This window comes from Odontomachus brunneus, unplaced genomic scaffold (genome assembly GCF_010583005.1).
Source record: "Odontomachus brunneus isolate Ranch 3 - 2012 unplaced genomic scaffold, Obru_v1 Obru_scaffold_027, whole genome shotgun sequence".
Classification (NCBI taxonomy): domain Eukaryota; kingdom Metazoa; phylum Arthropoda; class Insecta; order Hymenoptera; family Formicidae; genus Odontomachus; species Odontomachus brunneus.
The window spans coordinates 656,795-671,085 of record NW_022639477.1 but is presented as its reverse complement, the minus strand read 5'-3'; the positions used below and the strand labels follow the sequence as shown (position 1 = coordinate 671,085).

At 48.9% G+C, this 14,291-nt stretch overlaps 1 protein-coding gene across 1 annotated transcript; it reads right to left on the bottom strand.

Moving 5' to 3' along the window:
• Positions 1–586: 586 nt before the first annotated feature.
• Positions 587–3,511, bottom strand: LOC116842775 (3-ketodihydrosphingosine reductase). Its single transcript, XM_032812449.1, has 4 exons — positions 3,307–3,511; positions 2,425–2,854; positions 1,901–2,142; positions 587–1,238 (listed from the first exon to the last, which is right to left on the bottom strand). The coding sequence occupies exons 1-4, from the start codon at positions 3,421–3,423 to the stop codon at positions 1,026–1,028; spliced, it is 1,002 nt and encodes a 333-aa protein (XP_032668340.1). The 5' UTR covers positions 3,424–3,511; the 3' UTR covers positions 587–1,025.
• Positions 3,512–14,291: the final 10,780 nt, after the last annotated feature.

Here is a 14,291-nt window from a genome sequence, read left to right as displayed (position 1 = left end):
ATAAAGAAAAAAAAAACGAGCGAAAGCAAGAGAGCAAGAAAGCGCGAGATGCGGATGCGAGCGAGAAAGCGAGATAATAAATCAATGTTGAACCCATCATTACACCGACTCGCAGAGTCTCGGGAGACAAATCTTCGTTGACCGCCATTTCTATATGCGCATAAGTTCGGTCTCGGTTTCGCGAAAGCTCGCGGACGCGGAGACGCGTTCTCGATCGCGGCGCGGAAGCGAGGCGTCGGCCCGGATTTCGCGTGGGTGCGCCGCCGGGAACGTCCGAGACATTCGGGCGTTCGCGTTGCGTTTATCAGCGTTCGTCTCAACGGCGAAGCGACCATCTCACGCACGCGCTCCTCATCGGCGACCGCAGCCGCGATCGACAGTCCGCACAGAGCTCCGTCCGCGTCCGCGGAGCGAGAGCCCTTTACATACGAGTTTCCGCATCCCTTTACGTTTTTCGACTATCGTGGCGAAGCGGGACGAAGAACGGTCCCGTTCTATGTGTGTAAGAACCATAAAGCTTAATAAAAAAAAAAAAACACATTATACTATGAACTTACGGGATACTAAATAAAAGTAAGCCAAACCGTTAAGAGCACTGCGAGTTTTATTCTCTCCCCGCGGGAGACTCTCTTCGACATGTTTTGCGTTACATGTTAACCATAGATGGAGGATTTTAATCGTTGCGAACTGAACACGGGAATGTAAAAGAAAATAAGTGCGAAATAGCATTATTACAATTAAACAATCGTTATTACAAATAGCGTTATTACAAAGAATCGTGTTCGAAAAAAAAAGAAAAACGTAACTGGAATCATATTAGATGCTCTGACTGGGAGTGCGGCATCTAATCGATATCTCCGCGATTACGTATCACATGAGTAAGAAAGTTGAGGAAGAATGCCTGAAAATTTATTTGTGTGGGATACAAAGTTCATCCTAGAGAAATAAACTTTATTTTGCAGAAATCAACTTTATATCCCGCGAATGAATTTTCAAGTGTTTCCTTCTCAGTGACGCGAGCGCGTTCACTCGAGTTTTTTGTTTTTGTCGCGCGTTTTCATGCAGTTGAGGATGATCCTTTGGAAGTAGATGAGGTAAAACGCGCCGACAAGTCGCATCAGGCCCATCAGCGACACCTGCAGTACCAACTCGCTGATCGACGTGAACGGCGACATTCCGGCGCACAACGTAGTCAAGATGAAACCTTCTTGACCAACAGTAGAGAAGAATTTACCTGCCTGCAATAAAAGCGTGTCACCATTTTCACTATCAAGCACGAAAACGGAAAGACGGAAAGAAAGAAAGCATTAAAGCGACTTAAAGATGTTTTTGAGACAATAAACTGTCTTTGCAATGTTTCTGAGACTTCAAGATACCTTTTAGATCTCTTTAAGACATCTTCCAGGCATGCTCTTAGATAGCGCAAATATCTAAACAAATCTCTAAAAGACGTTTTTTAAATAATACGTTGACTGTTGCGCAATAATTTATACTAATTTAGTTAAGCATTGGTAGCTCAACTAAAATTCAAATCGTCAAAGATACAACAAATAAAAAGAATTCATGATTCATATATTCGTTAACGCGTTTCTTCAGATTCCTATTGGCTATATGCTTAATTTATTATATGCAATAAGTCACGTTTCATACATAAATTATAAGACATCATAAGTCATAAGCGATATAAATGTATCGCTGTGTCTTATGACTTATGTATGAAACATGACTTATTGCATATAATAAATTATATAAGTTATAATTAATAAATTATATAAGTGTTGATAACCAATGACTTTTCACGGCAGTCAATATGTTAAGACGCCTTTAGAGGTTTGTGCCAGAAAGATAGGAAGCAAGAATTGCTGCATTCGACTGTCATGTGCATCATTCGTTTACCGACCCGCACATCCTTGAACATCTTCTCCGCGACCACTGCGGGGTCGGCCAATCCCGCCGTTTTTGAGATAAGATGCGTTTCCAGCGGCTTCGTCAGCTGCTCTGTCGCGAAACCCGGCGTATCTGTGTCCGGCGGCAAGCTCAGAGTCACGGAGATGTTGTACGGTCGCAATTCCATGGCCAAGCTTTCCGCTAAGCCTCGAAGTGCGAACTTCGTACCGGCGTAAGCCGACAAGCCATAGATACCTGAAACAAAGACGATCCTCCTTTGTGACTCGCAAACAACATAAGACCCGACGGATTGTTCTCTGAATTTCTTGGAGGAAAATCTCTCTGAGAAATTACCAATGTACTTATGCTTGCGATGGACTCCGAGTTCATGCGAGCGAATCTTCCCTGAACGACTCAGAGTAGAGAATTCTCATGAGTGAAAAGTCACTCGAGCGACTCTGTCGCCTCTGTCACTCTGCTTTTCGAATGATATGTCGCAGCAAGAAATTCAGAGAGCACAAGTACGCGCGCGTGTACCCAGAAGAGCTCCTTGGGACCCCGTGATCATGATCGCTCCTTCCCCGACGGCCTTCATTCGCTGCACCACAGCCTTGATGCAGTAATACGTGCCGACGAAATTCACATTGATCATCTCGTGCAGACTGTTCACCGCCATGTCCTCGACTTTACCAGGAGCCGCGAAACCGGCGCAATTGATGAGCATATAGATTGGTCCCATAGTCTTCTCGAGATCGGCCAATGTCTTATCGACATTCTCATAATTGGTGCTGATGTCCAACGACAAGCACTCTACCGTTTGTTCCTCTTTGTTCGCACGGGCATTCTGTATCTCTTTACGGGCGAGCTCCAACTTATGTACATTCCTCGCAATTATGGTCACGTTCGCTCCGTGTTTGGCAGCAACGATCGCAATCTGTTTCCCGATACCGCTGGAACCGCCAGTCACCTGAAAGAAACATTTAAACGTTTACACGTATTTCATTGTTAGACCTGTCATTCTGTCATAGCTCTCTGATTCACAGATCTCTCCGACGTGGGGTGCATGACTCAATTTTCTACTTTTATTTCTTTTCTTTCTTTATCTTGATCTTTGTCTGCTTGATGTTCTTTCAATTTTGCTCATACTTACGCCTACTTCCTTTTCTTCCTTTTTCGTTACATTCTTCACATTTTCTTCTGTTTTTCTATTTTATTTTTATCTCTGTTTGCTTTTCAAATACTTACACCCTGTTATCGTTATTTAGTACACTATCTAACTAATGTATTACGCGGTTTTCTTTCTTTCTTTCTTCAACCAAGGAGTGTTCTTATCTTTTCGCTCTGAATATATCAATATTTGTATGCGTCATGCACGCTACAACGGAAGATCCTTTTGGAGGTTACGCGACGCACACTTACCACAATGTGCTTGTTCTTGACGCTTTTCAGCCGCCCAGTCCAGAATAACTCCTTGATTATTATGAGTATTATCACTAAGACAAACGTCACGTGCCACACGCCAAGTAAAGCAGTCATATCTGCTTGAGGATCGTTCTTTCGTTCTTTACAGATCCACTCCAATCAACAGGCGCTCCACCACTAGACGGAACATAGAACGGTAATAGCTTGACGTAAATCTCACGCATGCGCGTAACGTGAATGTTAGCAGACGACGCTTGTCTGCCGTGGCGACCCGCCGCGAAACAAGAATAGAAGACGAAGTGACTGGAGAATTTCTATCAACGATTTATTAACGCTTTAAGCTGCAACGACTTAGTTACATACCTCGTTAGTTTATTGATGGTATAAATAGTCAGCCACACTAAGCATAAATAATTTATACGAACCCTGAGAAACGACCGCGTTGCATCTAAGCACCAGTCTGTCAAACACACTTGACAATTCACATGGCCGAAGTACGAAATGTTGCAGTCTCATCTGGGAAGACTTGTATCGCGATCTTCAACTAACTAATTGCGATTCGTGTAAAAAAATTAAGAATTCTTAGTCACGCGTTCGATAATTTGGAAAATGCAAGTCGATTTCTGTTTAAGTGTCTTCAAATCGGACATATTTAGACATTTGTTTATTATTGTTATTTATTTGTTTATTATATATCTAATGTTCGGTTATTATATGTTTATTATATATCTAATGTTCGGATAAAAATATTTGAAGGAGGAAAAGCTCTCTGGATATGATGCTTTGAAATCACAATGAATTTTATCTCGCGTCTTTGTCTGAAAAATAGCTACTCAAACGTGAAACCCTCTCCAACGTGAAATTATGTTTTACAATTATTCTAATCAGCGATACGCCGAACACTATATCGACTAACGCGCTTCGCCGTGATAACGCTATCTAGCTTAACCGTTCGCGATTTTATCAGCGCTCGGTCATATCAACGCGCTCGCCTATTAACCTCGTCTACTAACCTTCTGGAACCCACTTCTTAGACGGAAAACTTGGCCACGGCCAAGAGTACACACTCCACGGTATCTCTAGCAATATCAGCTCTTCTCAGTATATATATTGATATTATGATCACGATAAGATAACCTGACGACGCGTATCGTATCGATTTTACCTCCGCGGGTATGACGACGTCGAGAACGCGGCTGTATTACCGGCCACTCGAAACTCGCGCGGTAGCGACGGGAGCTGAGTTCGCTCGACGTGGATGGGACCGAGGGAGAGTAATCGCCTCTCTTCGCCCCCTAGAAAATCGCACGAGTTCCATTTTTCACGTCGCGAGACTTCCGGCCGGCCGGCGTCCCTTTCGTTCATGACGCTCTCCTTGGAGCGCGACGCGGGCGCAAGAAGCGCAAGAGACGCACGTTCGCGCTCATTGATCCTACACTCCTGGTGCAGACCGGGCTGCATACGTGTAGGCTGCGAGGGACGATCTCGGCCCTTCGCCGAGGCACGCCCGCCCTTGCAGTCTCTCGATGCGCTCTCATATCTCGAGCGACATCAAAGTTTCATCGTCGCGATCACGGCTGCATTCGAAAGACAATTCAGCCACTTTTCAGCAAGCATCCTTCCCGCTGAAAAGCGACACCCGGTACTCGAGAGCCGGCCGGCGCGGGAGCACGCGCGCGCAATTAGCAAAAAGTTCCGCGAGAAAGGAAATTGGCCCGAGCGGTGGGAGGATTAACTCGGGGCGCGCGTACGTTTATGTATGTATGTATGAATGCGCGTATCCACGCGGCGGCCCATCATTAATGCAGCAGAATCCATTACATCACCCAAGCCACAACATGACCTCAACGATTTCAGCTCATAATCTATTGCGGGTTAATAACCTGTTACAAGATTGATACAGCCGGGATGAGCGAGCGCATCTTGCCTTCAGAGCCGCCGCCACAGCTCATCGTGAAATCGTCAGTCCGAAAAGCGGCGGCTATTTTCCAACGCGAGATCGCGATTTATTTTCGCCACGATGACAGGCAAACGTGAGCCGGCGTGCGCGCTTCTCAGTAGGACAACGCCGGCGACAACGAGTACGCAAGTCCGGGGGCGAAGAGTTACGCAGGCAACACACACGGTACACACGATGACGTCGCCGCGCTGCGAAGATTTCCGGAATATGGAAACGCATGCGTCGAAAAGTTGCAGGATAAGCCCCCTGAACGTGCATTCACCCCCGTGTTAGCGTAGCGCAAACCTCCCCCGCCCCCTACCCTCTCGCACGCCCCCTTCCCCGTCGCCCATCCACCTCGTCCCCGGCGTTATCCTTCGCGCAAAAGGTCACGTACCACCACCCTGCCGATCGTTCACCTCGTCCTGGGACTCGCTCCTGGTAGCCAGGTTAAAGCGGAAGATACGAAGGACGCGCTCACACGCACTACGAACCGCATCGTAAGATCCCGCGGGAACCGGCAGAACACGTTGCGAGCGAGCGAGCATCGCGAAGTTATGAGATCGTCCCGATCAGTTGGCCTGAGAGAAAGACAAGACTTATTAGAGTCGATCGCTGTGGATATAAGTGCGAGTGATATCAATTATGGGAGGATATGAATGTTTGGAAGTATTGAACTGTATGTTTTTTCCGAACTTGCAATACACGTGGCGAATCTATCTTCCACTTCGAACCGACTCTGAACCCTAATTGTTAATATTAAGGTTTAATTCCCTATCATTATATATATTCTAACTTAATTGGATTGTACAGCTTTTCAAGGTTCTTGTAAGCCTTATCTTTCCTTTACTTAGTTTGTATATCTCAGAGCCTGTGTTACATATAACACTGCATGTGTTATGTATAGTTGAATTTAAGCAGAAATTGAATCGCTCGGGAGTATATCAATGGGGGCCAAGTTAGAACGAGGTATGAATTAAAAAATACCGTTTAACCTCACTGGACTTGGCGGCTCGATCGAATCGTGATGTAATCGCGACGGGTGCCCCCGCCTCACGAAAGCACATAGGCGCGGCTACATTGTATCGTTAACGCGTTGACCGCCACACTGTTTCATGGATTATTTCAGGACTCAACTGAAGTTCGAATCACGTCAAAGTGATGTATACACGGTAAATAAATGCAATTCACGACGCACATGTTCGTTAGCTCAATTCATTGGCTGCCTGTTGACTGCATATCTAATTTATTATATACAACTGATTACATTTTGCACGCAAATTATCGTAATAAATATATATGTTATATAATAGCCGAACGCACAATATTATAATAATATTATAATAACGTCGGTCACTGATAACCCCCACGGCAGTCAACGCGTAAATCTACGATCACCAAAGCTGTTGTCGATTGAGAAGTAGGAGTAAAATCAGAATTTCAATCGGCTCCATTCAGCTCGAATCATCGGAGATGATTTTGGCGGCAGGTGATCTCTAACAAATAAAATTTGGTGAAACTGCGATCGTGATCTTGAGCACGAAAAGCTTCACGAGCTCCTCTTTCTCTCTCTCTTTCTTGTGTTTTTTGGCGGCGTTAAATTACTCGGAAATGTTGGCGAAGGGTGTTAACGGCAAAGAGATGCGCATCGTCTCGGCCGGACTGCCGGTGGTTGCAGCTCGTCGTCGCAGCTCGGGGCTGCGGCAGAAATCCGGTGCCGCGATTTCGGACAGAGAGTCAGCGTACGTTGCACCCAACCGAAGGGAGTGTCCCGAGCGAGCCCTCGCTTCCCTCTCGCGCCCTCCCTCACCCCCGCGACTCTCCGCCGGTCTCTCCCCCCGCAACCCCCGGCCAGTACCTTGCCTGTGATAGCCTAGCTACGACCCTGGGTTCCGTGTCTCCCGGGCTGCACCAGGGGGTGAACGCCCTCGCCTGACCCAGACTCGGAATCGATCTCCATTCGTTGCACGATGTTGGCAACCTCCCCCTCACCTCCGCCGTCCCTCGTCGCGTCCTCCTGCACCCATCTAGCCACCCCCTTCATGCTACCCTCCCCCGCTCTTGCCCGGCCATCCGCCCGCCGTCACCCCCGTGCAAGAGCAGCAGCAGCAGCAGCAGCAGCAGCAGCCAGCCAGCCAGCCAGCCAGCCAGTCGGCCAGCCAGCCAGCCAGCCAGCCAGCCAGCCAGCCAGCCAGCCAGCCTCGTCATACGCTCGCGGATTTTCCGTGAAACCGCGTCGCCGTAACCTTAGAAAAAAGGGAGGGGGCCGCGGCGTGAAGGGTGGCGAGCTTGTGCAGAATCGAAAATGGATGACGCGAGAGGGAAAGAAAGAAAGGGGGAAAGAGACAGAGGGGGGAGCGGGGGAGGAGAAACATTTTGCGCTCGCACCGAAGCATAATGCACGTCGCGTAGAATCGCCTGGGAAAATGAGGAAAAACGAAGATCACGGCACGTGTCGGTGCGCGGGAGTCTGCGGGGCTGCGAGTTTTTGCGCGCGTTATCGCGGCTATCGCGGTGCACGATGTTCGTCGCGCAATCGCCGAGGAGGACGGCGTGCGGGGTGCGCGATTTTTGTAAATTCGTAGCAAAGAGACCAAGAGAGGGCCCTTGGATGCGACGTGGTTTACGCATTTACCGATGCTCAAAGCAACGTGAGCGAGCGAGCGAGCAAACGCGCCTGTCTCTTTTATTCGCAGCACGAATCGCGCGCCCGCGACCATCATCGGAAAAGCTCGAAAGCCAAAATCCGATTTGTTTCCGGGGAGAGGGAGATATCCGAACGGGAGATTGAAGGAAACGCGATTTCGCTGGTCCACGAATAACGTGAGCGATGGACAGAGAAAGAGAGAAGGAGAGTTTGTCGACTTCTCCTGCTGCGCGAATTATAGAACGCGACCCGACCAAATCGATGAATAAAAAACGCGGCTAATTGTGTTAAATCCGTGGCGAATCGGAAAGAGAGAAAGAAAGAAAGAGAGAGAGAGAGAGAGACGCGAATTCGGCAAACGACGATGACGACGATGGTGACTGCAGCAACGGCGTCATGACATATAAGTCGCTCTATAACGAAGAATTCGTATGTCCGACGGCACGCCATCTATTACAGGACTCGTGCGCGTATGAATGCTTTATGGGGTACTATTCCAGTCCTCGCTTTCTCTCGACGGCAAGGTGCCTTACACACTGCTCTAGAACATCCCGCCGACGAGAGTCCGACAATCATTTTTCTGAAACGCTTACCTCGTTCCGTCATACATCGATCCGCGTGATCGAGTTCTAAAACATTAATAATTTGCGTAAACACTCGCCGACTTTTTATATATGATACGAATTTTTTACATGAGATTCAAGCTTATCATTAACCCGTTGCTGTTTTTCTCTCTCTCTGTCTCTCTCGCTGTCGGGAAAAAAACGAGATTTCCTCGATAAATCTTATTTTCTTTGCCACATGTCGGGATCCTCGAAATATACTGCGCAATGTGCCTCACCTTTCGCGAGCGCCGCCACGCGTGAAATTCAATTATTTCGAGCCAATTATATTTCTCCAACGCGTGCCTTGCGTGAAAACACATCGTAAATATAGCTCTGTCTTTCTGTATCTTTCTGCTCTGCTCCGCCCCAGAAAGGCGTAGGACTCAAATATCGCGAGTCGTATCTCGGCGTTTAATTGATCGTTGACTGCACTGCTCTCGATGTCAGAAAGCAGAGCCGCGCGACAGGCCGGCAAAAGTTGCCACTGGTAAATACGCTCGCGTATCTAACATTCGCAAGCAAGAAGCAATATACATCGGCTGCGGCCTGCGAAATGAGGCCATTTCACGCCCCTCGTGCATTCCCCGCGATGCGTCCCCTTTTTCCACTTCAAGATACGTCAACGCTTCGCGGAACAATCGAGGGAGGAGAGTTCAGTGCACCGCCGCCGCCGCCGCCGCCGCCGCCGCCACCGCCGTCATCGTCGTCGTCGTCAGGGAGTTGCACGGAGAGAGTCCTCTCTCGCCCCTACCTCGTTCTCGTCGCCATCCGCGTGTAGATTCGCCTGCGAGAACAGCGGTTGATTCTAATGAAGTTTCCAACTTTTCGAATCGAACCGCCATCGCCGTCGGCGTCACCGCTCCCGCGAGTGCAACGCGGTGGACGGGAAGCCAGGTGATGTTTATTCGCGACGGTTCCGACGTGCCAACGCGAAATGATTCCGCGTCGCAGTTGCCAATTAAACTCCCGTCCGCGACAGTCTCTCTTTTTTCTCTTGCGCCGCGACGATCGCAGTTACGCGGACGTATCGGGCGCAAAGTAGCGTGAAGTGGCGCGCGATTTGCCCCACGCGCGCGATACAATTTAGCGCGCGTTCGATTCCACCCGTCATGCGCCGCAAACTCGCGACTTTGGTCTGCGAGTGAATCTGCGCGCGTGAGTTTTCTTTTCCGAATTCCTGGCCGAGTCCCGCGGCAACTCGGTGATCAACTCGCCTCGACGAGAAGTGGGATTTCCCGCAGGAAATTCGACGGGCGCCCACGGCGAAGTTTCAAACTCGCCCCGGGAAAATTCGGGGAGCGGCGTTTAATTAATAGAATATCCGACGTAACTATTCGCGCTTAAAAGCGCGAGATCCCAAGTTTCATCCTCCGGCTTTCCCCGACGGCTTCGACGGACGGTGCGGGGAGTAGTTTTCGAATTTTCCGCGAAGCTTCCCGAAGTATCAGACGGAGTCTCTCCCGGGGTGTCCCACGTCGCCAAATTAAAATGCTCAACCTCGAATAAGCACGATTCGACGACGCAGAGAGAGAGTAGAAAGAGACAGACAGACAGAGAAAGATAGAGAAAGAAGGAGAGAGAGAGCGACAGTATTAAAATTTCATCCAAAACAGAAGATCTCTCCGTGTGTAGTATGTTTGCGACAAACACGTGAATTAATATACGCGTTTGCATTCGTTCGTTGTCGGCGGGGGAGGATGGTGGTCGAGAAGTCGGCGAAAATACCGCGTCTATTTGCACAGCCGATAGTCGCATCTCTCTCACACACTCTCTCTCTCTCTCTCTCTCTCTCTCTTCCTCGCTCTCGTTGCACCCCGTGCGAACCGGCGGGTGCACTGTCCTCCGCAGAGCAAGGTGCAACGTCCGGGCGCGCGGCATCTTTCGCATCTCGGCGATGCGAGCGCGACTCCGCGGCCGAGCGAGGCACGCCGTGTCCGCACGCCGGTGTGCCGCGACTCAATTTTAGGGATAATCGCCATCAAATCGCGCCAAAGAGGGACGCAGTCGTAGGCGATGTTTTGGCGGCCAAGAGTTAAAGGCGTGGGCATTGGCGGCTGACGGGCCTGGGAGACGGTAGGCTGGGAAAAAATTTAAGTATCGAGACGCCGGCAGGGGTGCCGGCGTACACCTCGCCGGCACGGAAAGGGTAGGCGAAGCACGGAGAGTTGCGCGAGAGAGAGACTAGAGAGAGCGAGAGAGAGACAGAAAGAGCGAGACGAGGAGAGTCGGCGGCTGGCCGGGGTGGTGCACGCCGGGATGTGAGAGGGGTAGTTCGGATGCGCAAGCGCTCTTCGCTCGGCCCTGACTGCACCGCGGGGCGGTTCAATGTTACGGGAGGGCACTGACCCGAGCCGAGGAAACCACCCCTCGGTGCACCGATGTGGGTACACTCCTGGTTATACGTAGAAGCCCGCCGCCGGTCCCTGCAACCAGCCTTGCGACGATCCATCCTCGACATTCCCCTCCAGCCCTCACCCCTCACTCAAGCGAGCGTTCACCGCCCTCTCCCGCGTCCTCGTCCTCATCCTCTGGCTTCGTAGTTTTCTCTGTCTGTCTTTCCACGTCGCTCCGCAGCCGCCACCGCCGCCGCCGTCGCAGCCGCCGCCGCCACCACCACCACCACCACCACCACCGCCGCCACCACCCCGACACTGCCGATGAGGGTGCAGCAACAGCAGCGGCAGCGACAGCAGCGGCGGCTCGGGATACCCATTATCCACCTCTCACAAATCACCTGGACCACCGTTTACGCATCGCGGAGTGTCTTCTGCGAACAGCCGGGATTCCGGTAACGGAATTTCTGCTGCTGCCGCTGATGGGATTGGAGGGACGGATCGGACATTTGGCGAGTTGCGCTAAGTGCGAAGAGCGCCGATACGCTCCATCATTCGTGAGTTACGGCGACGTATTTTACGCTCGCATGTTCTGGCCGCGAATAGATCGATAGGATATATGTACTCTCGATATCGAACAGAGAACTCCCGGCGAGATATGGATGCATGTCAATTATGTCATTATCATAATATATGATTATCATACTCGTAGTGTGCACTAATACAATATAATACCTATTAGTATACCATCATGTGTGATGAAAAAATATATTATATATATGTATTATATATATCGTGCTATTATAATAATACATGTATGTTATTAACGCGCTAATTTCAGTCTCTAAATTCCGTGGAATGAGATTCCACGCGACAAGCTGAGTGACTGCTTGAATTCACTCTCACAGAGTGAATTCTCCGCTCCAAATGGTCGAGTGAATGTTTTCATTCGGACTTGGAGAATTCATACGGAGAAAATATCGTAGTAAAAGGAGATTTTTATAATCTTGGCCCATACGACATCATTACCGAAATAACATGTTCGTTTTATGCATATTTGACTTTTACTGCAAAATTATTATAATTACTCTTTTGCATTGTATACATTGAGTAAACGATATTTTTGCAATGATTTATGCTACAATTTCAGTACGGTCCAGCTTTACGAGACAAAATATTGTAAAAAGAAATATAATTTTAACGTAATTCTTAATACAATATTTGCACAGCGCGCGCGCGCGTAGATCGGGCGCGCGCTACCGTCGCAGGAACAAATTCGCTCTAATCGATTCAAACACCCCATCGTATGGAGTCAGAATTCACTCTAAGCCTGAGTGAAGCATTCATTCTTACGACTTCCGAGTCGTAGTGATAGTGTCTCCACTGCCGCATCGAGTGAATTTTCTCGCTCGCTTTCGGTGAGATATCACCCCGAGAAATTCAAAGAATATTAGTTTTACACTTCAAGAAATAATAATTTGACACTCCAAGAAAGAGAGCGACCAAGAGTTCTAATACGTTTCCTCACTGTAAGACCTATACGTTTCAAATCCTAACGATCCTAATCATTTATTTCGACAAAGTACGTATCTTTCTGGGCCATACCCGCTCAAATGATAAAACGCATCACTTTGATATTTATATATCTTTAATCTACTCACAAATAGCTACAATTTTGTTAAAAAATAATTTAAGATTTTAAATGCCACAAAATGGGACTAAAAGCTCATATGAGAGCTTAGTCGCTCTGTTTGACGGTGTAAAACCGATAAAAAGGTAAGGAAGGAATGAAAAATGATTGACTTACTGTCGTATTTCGAGAGAATCGCTTTTTAGAGAAATCTATAATTTGTACCGCAGTGCACATCACTTTGGTATTCTTATGTATCTTTAATCTGCTCTATTACACACACACATACAAGAGCTACAATTTTATCTAAGGATAATTTGAAATTTTGAATGACGCAAAATCGGGCTAAACTTGGCCGCACTCTTTAGAGAATAATAATTCGACATCCCAAAGAATTAACAGTTTGACATACAAGCATTGACGTTATTATCGCTTATGTGCGACGATAATGCGCTGCTACGACTCGTATTTTTCAGTGGCGACTAAATCTAGTTTCACGAATACTACCGAGCGGTTCTACCAGTTCCATACCGGTGACGCTAGATTTTATACTCGAATTAGCGCTATATGTGATTACGAGATGCAGATATCCAAAACGAGAATACGTCTCTATTCGCAGATCGCGAAGACTAGGGGAGCGCTCCGTGGATCGCGGAGATGCAACGCGGCGCTGCCGCGCCGGCGGTCGGTCGGTCGGTCGGTCGGTCGGTCGGGGTTGTTCAACCCCTCGGGTCGCTACTCCAGGAGAACAAATCCCGCCTCGACCCTGAGGAGGGGTTGCTTTTTGTCGCCGGCCGAAAAACTCGCTCCGAAAGTAAAACCGCGTGACGTCGTGGCGCGATTTAAAGAAGTGGGTCTCGCGTACACGTACGCGCGCGTATCTCGAGCGGAGGGCGCGGAGAGAAAGGGAAACAGGGGGTCGCTTTAGATACGTTGTGCGAGGCGACATTTCTTTGCGTTGAATAAACGACCGGCCGAATGGCCGTCGTTGAATAAAAGAAACGCGAGTTAATGGGCCGCTCAGGACAATTAAATCGTTATATCGGAAGGAAGGGGAAAAAAAGGAGAGGAGAGAGGACGGAAGGAGGATCCGCGAAGAAGTACGTCGCGACGACGCGTGAAAAGGGAGAAATAATGGGCAGCAATAATTTACAGAAGAAAACGCGAAAAGCCGCGCGACAAAAACGGCAGCGGCGCCTAAGTAACTTTTTTTCCCCAATTATAAAGGGCACCATTTTGCACGGAGCCTCTTTGGTCGTCGTTGTTTTCTTCTTCTTCTTCTTCTTCTTCACTGAAGAGAGCGAGGAGAGAGTGAACGTTACTGCTGGGATTCGCGTCGATTCGATTACTCCTTAGAGCGCGTCTCCCCCTTCCCCCCTCACGTCAAACGACTCCGCCATCTAGCCGCAATAATTCTCAGGGCGGCTCGACGCGCCCTTCGAGGACCAGAAAGCGGTATCCCGCGGGAATCGAATCCTCGTCCTCGCGGACTGACGCGTCATTCAACCTCGGTGGTGGTAGTCGGCTCCCAACGATGACTGCTCAGCGGGTACTCGAGACGACTTAGCGGGGAAAGGGGAGTTGTTTCCCGACGCGGAGGGTTGACTCGTCGAATCGAGTCGAGTCGCGTCGATTCCCTGTTATGCTAATTCGTTAACGGCCGAAACCGGGGTAGAGCCGTGCCCAGCACGAAAATAATTCCACGCAACCGGTCGATTCTTCTTTTCTCTCTCTACATTTACCGCTTTACTCCGCACCTTCCTACCTTGACATCTCTCTCTCTCTCTCTCTCTCTCTCTCTCTCTCTCTCTCTCTCTCTCTCTCTCTC